The 9,001-nt window shown below is 42.4% G+C and overlaps 1 protein-coding gene across 15 annotated transcripts in view; it reads right to left on the bottom strand.

Moving 5' to 3' along the window:
- Nucleotides 1-8,070: 8,070 nt before the first annotated feature.
- Nucleotides 8,071-9,001, bottom strand: part of PAM (peptidylglycine alpha-amidating monooxygenase) — a 125,148-nt gene continuing 124,217 nt past the window's right edge. For all 15 annotated transcript variants that reach the window (XM_051782586.1, XM_051782585.1, XM_051782589.1 and 12 more), the window contains one exon: nucleotides 8,071-8,887. In XM_051782586.1, the coding sequence (XP_051638546.1) occupies nucleotides 8,706-8,887 (182 nt within the window). In that variant the 3' untranslated portion in view covers nucleotides 8,071-8,705. The remainder of the gene's footprint in view (nucleotides 8,888-9,001) is intronic.

Genomic DNA, 9,001 nt, shown 5'->3' with positions numbered 1-9,001 from the left:
CCTAAAAACAAAACCCGTGAGTTATAGGTTATCTTTAGGTGGTGAACACTCAGCAAGGCATGTGAGCAGCTGCCATTGTCTGTGGGCCTGAGAGTTTGGCTGCTCACCTGTGAATTCAACAGAAGGAAATGCCATCTCAGAAGTCCCCAGGACCAGACACTGCTTTAAATTAGAAGGCTAAAATTTACACAAACAAGATTTATCAATGCCTTCAGGAAATGGGTACTGCACTTTTCTACACATATTAGAAGACCCGATGGCCTGCTGTTTACATCTTGGTAATTAAACTATGTAGAAATTTGGAATGAAAAACAGTATACAAAAAACTTTAATTTGAAGAGGAAGGCACTTCCAGACAGTAACCTAATTTTAAAACATTTGATTCTGGAGCAGTTAATCCTGAGAATGCATTCCCCAGTCAGTTCTTCCCTCTCCTCTTGTCATAGGCTATAAATCCAATGAGGGAATTTTTCCTCGGTCTGCTCCACTGTAAGAAAAACGGAGTTCTAATGGGAAGGGGGAAGGGGGTCAATTAACTTTACAAAAGGTCTGGTCAGCAAAGCCGAATTCCTAACTAATGGCTGGAGGAGGGGGGGGGGGGGGGGGAGTTTGGGATTTTTGGGGTAACTGGCCCAGCTCATGGGGGGAAGAAGTCAGTTTTGCTGGGTTCTCTCTCTGGGACGGAGACAGGGTAGCTGTCTTGTCTCCATCCCGGACCTGCTGCGTTTTCATCGAAGAGTTTTTGTGCTCACTGGGAGAGAAAAGGAGGAGCCTTGAGACACTCTCATCTGAGGACAACAGTGAGTTTTGTGGGGGTGAACTGTTTTCCTTTCCCCCTTCTCCCATTGGGGAAGGGTCCCCATTCTCTTTTCGGCTCCTCCCACAACCCCAGACCCCCCCCAGACCCCTCCCCTCATGGTGACCGCCAGAGCCCGACAGCGCCCCCTGCAGGCCAACACCGAGCACTGCAGGCTCTGCTCCTCCAGTGACCCAACAGCGCCCCCTGCCGGCCGGGACTGGAACTGCGCTAAGGACAGAGAAGTGTTCATTCAGACTTTTTCTTTTGGTTGAAGGGGACTTTTTGGGTACTATTGTCTAGGGTTTTTTTGTGTTCTGTTACTGTTCTTGCCAACATACATATATCTTTTAATAAAGGGCTGTTATCTCTTTTGGTTTTTTCCACACTTCCTCGATTAAAGCCCCTTAATTTTGTATTCACAATTGCTGAGAGAGAGGAGTTTGGTTTGTCTCATCCTCTTTAGCAAACATTCCAGTCTCTTCAAACTGAGCCACTTCTCTCAAATTCTACACAGATGAAGGGATCTGCAGCAATCTCAATGCACACCAGAAGTAGGGATGCCAATAAAAAAGGAACGTAGGAAATACAGCATTCCCACTCTGCCAGGCAATGCTGCCCTGCTACAGATTTCTAGTGCAGTGATTCACAGATCAGTTGGATACAACTTTCCAAAATTGTACATTTCCACGTTCCAGTCGTTACTCACATGGTCCTTTTCTGGGTGCTTGACAAGAATCTCAAAACTTTCATCAGCAGGGCTGGAGCATTCAGAGCTGCAGCTCGTGGCAAGCACCAGTGCCTTGAATATATAAAGTGATACCTAAATAACTGGGTTAAAAGGGAATAAATCAGATTTCACTAATTCACTAGCTGATTGTTTTTGACAATTGATGCCTTTGATCTCTCTATGCCTCACTTCCCCCTTCAGTACAGTGTGAGTAGCACCATCTCACTTTCCAGACTAGCTGAAAAAAATATTCATTACTTTTCACAAGGCTGGCAGGCATAGTGATGAAAGCCCCAATAAAAAAGTCCTTAATAAAATGAGTTCTATATTTTGTGCAGAATTTCAGTGATATGCAGTAAATAATACATGTGGTTCCCCACCAGACTGATTTTGAATGTCTGCCTAGTCAGAAACATCATCCATCACTCCCATGCATTAAAGACCAAGGAGAAGAGCAGAGCTCGTAGTCACGGTATTATGCTGGCAATCTTAATTTTTTGTTTCAGAGTCTTAAATTCTGTGTGTTCGACTCCACAGGGAGCCATTAGGCATTTATTTTGGAGCATGCAGTGGTGCCCAGGCTTTCTCTGCCTCCCAGCTGGCACGGTCACATGGTGGCAGACTCAGCCTGTCTCCTGCAGGGCTGCACAGGGCTCGGAGGAGCTGCTGCCCCATTGGTTCTTCTGAGGCTTTTCTTTCCCAAACTGTGTTCACAGCAGAATTTTTGCTAATTTTCAAATTGATAATTATGGAAGCATAAATATGTTTCTGAGAGCAAGACGGCCCACAGTTGTGTGAAGGCTGTGTGAGTGACCTCTCATGTGAGTCAGGGTACAAAAGTACTCTGCTTGTGCATCAGGTGGTTTGTACCACAGCTGCCAACTGTGGCAGACTTTCAGTACAGCTTTACAGCCTCCTAAGAACTGGGCGCTTTGGTTGCTCAGAGCAAGATCTCTCATTCTCTCTGGAAAAAGGCCATGCCTCCAGTTCCTTATGCACAGTGTGTGACCTGAGAGCTGGCTTGAGGAAACGTGGCAGAATTGTGGGATTCAGTTCTTTTCAGTGCAAGAATTTTTCTCTTAAGCAGCAGTCTTAGGATGTGCCATGGCTGAGGGAAGCAGTAACAAACACAGGGAAGAGGGTATCAAAGTATCAAACTGAGGACTGGAGCGGCCAGGGCAGGGTTCTGCCCTTAAAACCTAAATGATAAGTGGCACCAACTCTAGCCTCTTACGGCTGTTGCCTTATCCCCATCCTGCCAAAATTCTTCAGTTCCAAAGAGTAGAAGAATTAGGTTTCTCATATGTGTCAGTTCAAAAAATAAATGTAGCCTGTAATTAATAATAAATTCCCTAGTTTGCTGAACTGTTACCACTGACTGTTTGCTAGGAAAAAAATTGTTCCACTGCATCTTTAAAACAAAACTTGGGCACAGTGCCCTTGAAAAAGATTGCTTGTACATCATCTGTGTATTTTTTAAAAAGTTGTACAATGAAATCAGACAGAGCTTCACTCATAGGATTTTGTGCTTCATATGCAACTAATTAGTAAGAAACACTAGTGGAATGGAGCTAAAGAAAGAAGCAGTTCAGCAAAGTGCCTTCATGACCTGTAGTATTTAGAAAATATACAGCTTCCAAATAGACTGCCGTGCAGCTCTCCCTTGTACCTTTCCAAATATGTGTGTAACAAAGCCAGTTAGATGCACTTTTAGGTTTTCCAGCCACCATGTCCAGAAGTTTGCAGGTTTTGCTTGGATAAGTAGTATCACTGGAGATTTTAAATCCTCTACACTGTCAACTCCCCTCTTTTCTTCCGCCAGTAATGCTTAGCTATACAGATGAATCTTAATTTTTCATCAGTATTAGAGAGGAGTTTAAAGAGCAGTTGCAGAGTAAATTTTACTAACAAATTTTGATAATTTACAACGGAGAAAAAATATTTTCACATTTAAGAACTATAAAAAAAGCCTAATATGTTAAGGTAAATCAGGGTGCTAAAATTCTAGGGTTCACTAGCATCTGTTTTACACAGAAAATACAGTGGCCTAATTTCGGCTCTTAATTTTAATGGACTTGAATATTTGGTTCTGGTGGGTTTTTTTTTATTGGTACATTACATGAATCCACACAAACTGTGAGCTACTTCATAACATAATCTTTCAAATTTTAAAGTATGTCCTAATGTGCATTTAAATAACAAAGTAACAAAGTTACTTTTGCATTGCTCAGCAGTGATCTGCTTTCCACAACCTGTACTGCTAATACATATGTAGTCTTGCAAATGAGTTCCCACATTGGTGATTATTACCTTGCCATTCAAACACACAAGTCCCTTCTCTGTAGCATAACCCAGCTTAATCCTAATCCTCTGTAGCGTGACAGACATTACTGACCTAAAGGTTCTGAGAAAACATAAATAAATCTAGCTTTGGCAAGCAAGAAGCTGTTGCAATTTACCACATTGATCCATAAATCCTCATTGACTCTACAGTGCACTGCTTGATTAGAAAACTACTTAATCAAGATGTTTCAAAAGGAATCAGTTTACACCTAATGCTACTTGGGGCAAGGACAACTGCTTAATTGGGATCATAATTCCATTTAATTGGGAAACCTTCAGGTGTCTTGGACAGGGGCACTCTGTGCTGGGTTAGGAACTGGCTGATGGCTGGGCCCAGAGAGTGGTGGTGAACGGTGCTGCATCCAGTTGGTGGCCGGTCACTAGTGGTGTCCCCCAGGGATCAGTGTTGGGCTCAGTCCTGTTTAATATCTTTATTGATGATTTAGATGAGGGGATTGAGTCCATCATCAGCAAATTTGCAGATGACACTAAGTTGGGGGGGAGTGTCGATCAGCTGGAAGGCAGGAGGGCTCTGCAGAAGGACCTGGATAGGCTGGAGAGTTGGGCTGATTCCAATGGGATGAGGTTCAGCAAGGCCAAGTGCCAGGTCCTGCACTTTGGCCACAACAACTCCATGCAGTGCTACAGGCTGGGGACAGAGTGGCTGGAGAGCAGCCAGGCAGAGAGGGACCTGGGGGTACTGACTGACAGGAAGCTGAACATGAGCCAGCAGTGTGCCCAGGTGGCCAAGAAGGCCAAGGGCATCCTGGCCTGGATCAGGAACAGTGTGGCCAACAGGACCAGGGAAGTGATTCTTCCCCTGTACTCAGCGCTGGTGAGGCCACACCTGGAGTGCTGTGTCCAGTTCTGGTCCCCTCAGTTCAGGAAGGATATTGAGGTGCTCGAGCAGGTCCAGAGGAGAACAAGGCTGGTGAAGGGACTCGAGCACAGGTCCTATGAGGAGAGGCTGAGGGAGCTGGGGTTGTTCAGCCTGGAGAAGAGGAGGTTCGGGGGAGAACTCATCACTCTCTACAACTCCCTGAAAGGAGGTTGTAGCCAGGTGGGGGTTGGTCTCTTCTCCCAGGTAACCAGCAGTAGGACAAGAGGGCACGGTCTTAAACTGTGCCAGGGGAGGTTTAGGTTGGATATTAGGAAGAAATTTTTTACAGAGAGAGTAATCAGACATTGGAATGGGCTGCCCAGGTGGATTCACCATCCCTGGAGGTTTTTAAGATGAGACTCGATGTGGCACTTAGTGCCATAGTCTAGTAACCACAGCAGTGTTGGATCAAGGGCTGTACTTGATGATCTTGGAGGTCTTTTCCAACCCCGTTGATTCTATGATCCTGTGATTCATGGATGACAACCTGTGCATTACAGTTCAGTGCATCATCCTCATGGCAGTTTGCAGTTGTCCCAGCCCACTCTCCCTTACAGATGGTTCAAAGCAAGGTGCCCAAAATTACCGAACACTGCCTGCCAGTGGATTACAGCAACCTTCCCACTGCTCTACAGGATTTCCCAAATGTCAGACTATTTAAAATAGGGAGATGCTTAACACAGGACAACCACACGGAAAGGTGCTTTAGCTACTTGATCAGCCTAATTTTAATGAAAATATTTAGCTTCTACAGTAGCCAAGATTCCTGCATCTTAAATAGGTTTAAGGAAAGATTAATTGACAGTTCATCGAAGTTACTATCATGTCTTTTAAATCTTAAATGTGCAATTACATGTTGTTCATTAAAAAGCAGTCTTATCTGGGACAACTGCATAAACTGAATTAAACACATGCACTCCAAATCCAGTAATCTGGATGAATAACCAGTGTTCAACATTTAATACGATAAATAATATTAGCACATAGAACTTGCCAGGATGGAGGATGGTTTGCTGGCTTATTAAAACAAAAACAACTATTTAGAAATCTTGTGTCTTCCTTTTTATGTGAATTTCTATTGCAGTATGAGGTCTCTGGTACATTCTTTTCTTAAGATGCAGCTTTAATAAAAGAAAGAACATTCAGTGCCTTCGAGCAGGTTCAGATTTCCTGTCGTTGTACCCCTATGAAATTAGAGCACGTAACTTGAGGTGCTGAAGTTTGATTGCTGCTGAAAAGTAGTTGGTTGCCTGTCAGTGCAGTTATTAAAAATCACAGAATGGTTTGGGTTGGAAGGGACCTTAAAGATCACCTAATCCTGTGCCCCTGACATGGGCAGAGACACCGTCCACTAGACCAGGTTGCTCAGCACCTCACTCAGCCTGGCTTTGAACACTTCCAGGAATGGGGCATCCACAGCTGCTCTGGGCAACCTGTGAGAGTGCCTCACCACCCTCACGGTAAAGAATTTCTCCCTAATGTCCAATTGAGTTTAAAACCACTGCCCCTGTCCTATCATTATAGGTCTTGGTAAAAAGTCTCTGTCTTTCTTATAAGCCCACTTTAAGTACCAAAAGGCCAAAATGAGATCTTTGAGGAACCTTCTCTCCTCCAGACTGAACAACTCCAGCTCTCTCAGCCTGCCTTCACAGGAGAGGCGCTTCAGCCTCTGATCATCTTTTTGGCCTCCTCTGGACTCACTCCAATAGGTCCATATCCTTCATATGTTAGGGACCCCAGAGCTGGATGCAGCAAGTGGATGATCCAAGTGGGATCTCACCAGACCAGAGGGGCAGAATCACCTCCCTTGATCTGCTTCACTTCAGGCATCCCAGGAATACAGTTGACACCAATCTCAGAATTCCAGAGAGCTGAGATTATTACTAACTCTCAGTTAATCCGTTTTAGCTTGTACTTGCAATTAAACTGTGTTTGTCTGTTTCCCTCTCAACAAAGCATTTTTTAAAACTGGAGATACGGATCAAATAATAATACTGTGAAAGCAGAGAACACCCAACATCAGATGGACATAATGTGAACTACCCAAATGTTAGAAAAATACACCCTTACTGATTGCTTTTGAGAAAAGTCTGTGATCTTTTAGAACTGATGCCATATAGACCACCTATTATAGCAGTGCCACCACAGCTTTCTTAATTGCCGTCACTGAACTTTCTGTAAACTAGTGACTTGCCATCTTTGCAGACAGCTTCCCAACTACCTTATCTGTTTTCATTAACATACAAGAAGATCAAGGCCACAGCTAAAAATAACACTGCATTACTTTCAAAAGCTAGAAAGAAACAGACTGTTTTCCTTGCAACATTAGGAAAATAGAAATCAGCAGGAGAGAAAGCAGCTTAAAAGTATGCACTAAATACATTTCACATGAAGCTGAGCCTGTACTCCAGCATTTCAGAAGGCTATCCTGGAGATTTTGCTTGAAAAGAAATCAGCTCGTCAAGGATTTTAAGTTTTTTATTCAAGAAAAAGGAGATTTATAGAATCTTGCTGGGGGAAGAAATCTTACCTTTCGCTACACTATCATTACCTTTATTCCCCCAAAACCACCACCACAAGGAACTTAATGCCTATTTTTCAATCCCAGGACCAGCAATAGCCTATTACAGCACCTGCAATGACGGTGATGAAAACTGTTTTATAAAACCCTGTGGCAATTACAGCTGTGTACAGTCTGCCCATAATAGAGGTTTAAAAGGACATTAATTATGCTCTGATCCTCAAAGTAGACTGATTAGTCATGGTGACGTACACGATGATTCACGCTCCAGATGACTCATACAGACAGAGTAATTATGTAGCAGGACTTCCATAAGTGTCTCTCTTCTTTCTCTTCAGGAGAGAGCTCATTACAGGGCTGAGGGCTCCTGTTGTATGAATGAAAAGGAAGTGCGGAGAAAAAAGAAAACCAGTACTTCCAATCAGGTAGTATTAGATGCCTACCCTGGCTAATTTGCATATTTAATTTGAGACACAGGTTTCCTCTTAGCTCTGACCATGTTTTATTAAGCAAATACCTTGCAGTTTTATTATACAAAATTCCTCTTTAAATGTTTAAGCTTGACTTTGTACATGTATGTTGATTATTAGTCTTAAGAAAAAAATCCAAAAAACAAAACAAAAAAAATCCCCCTGTGACATAGCAAAATATTTCTTCAGCTTCCATACAAAATAGCATTTTTTTTCTCTGCTGGTAGAACACATTAAAATTTTTACTCTATTAAGTGGCCTGTGTAACTTTTACAAAAGTTGGATACAAAAAAAAAAGTAAGCAAAAATTCCAATATACACTCCGACAGCTAATGCTCTGCGAATACTTTATTACACAAATTACATTCAGCTTCTCAAAATACTGTTCTGACAGTGATACAATCTAAAAATAAGACATTCCAGAAACACATCAAGTTAGGAAGAAGAAAAAAATTAAATAGAGACTTTTTTCTTTCCTTCAATGCAATATAATGTTAGTGATTTTAAAAAAATAGAAGAAGACTTAGCAGCTTCATTTTCTTGTGGCACTGTATTTTCTCTGTACTGCAACAGGTTAAGGACGTTGAAGAGGAAAGGCACAAAACAGAAATTGGCAACTGAATAATTACGGGAAAACTATTTTGATGAAGCAGATAGTAAGACTTATTTACAAGATCCCCATATTTGATGATAAAATACTACTGCTTTAAATCAGTCCTGTAATTAGAAGACTTTGCTTTATTAAGATGTTCACATAAAAACCAACGGCACTGATATGGAACTTCCATACACTGCTCCACTTAAAAAAACATAACCAAACCAAACAAAACTTAAAGGAACCAGTGTACAGCCCCACAGAGACTAGAACAGTTTACAATTAAATACACAAAATCTTAAACGTGCTTAAGGGAAAAGGAATCCGACATTCTGGGTTGATTGTATAATGGAGAACTCAAAGGCTGGTTTCAGGATGATGAAGGTGTTGGTGGGGGTGGAGATGCTGAACACTCTTCCTCAGAATCTGTGCCATCATCTTCATCTTTCTCTTGATCACTCCCCTCTGTGCTTAGTCGGTCAAACCCTTTTCGGCTGTAGCCTTTGTGACTTGCAAAGAAGTTCCCAAGGTTAATGCCACCACCACCTTTCCCTGTGGAAAGGAAAGGCTTTACTGCAAGGTTTGTAGGAGGGGAATCAAACTCTATCTACTAATTTAACAGTATAGTGGTGGCCTTCCAGAAACTGTTTTTAAAGATCAGCAAGT

The sequence above is a fragment of the Manacus candei genome, unplaced genomic scaffold, assembly GCF_025592945.1.
Source record: "Manacus candei isolate 608988 ecotype Guabito, Panama unplaced genomic scaffold, ASM2559294v1 h1tg000016l, whole genome shotgun sequence".
Lineage (NCBI taxonomy): Eukaryota > Metazoa > Chordata > Aves > Passeriformes > Pipridae > Manacus > Manacus candei.
Note: the sequence above shows the minus strand (reverse complement) of the source record. Positions and strands in the feature narration are given on the sequence as shown.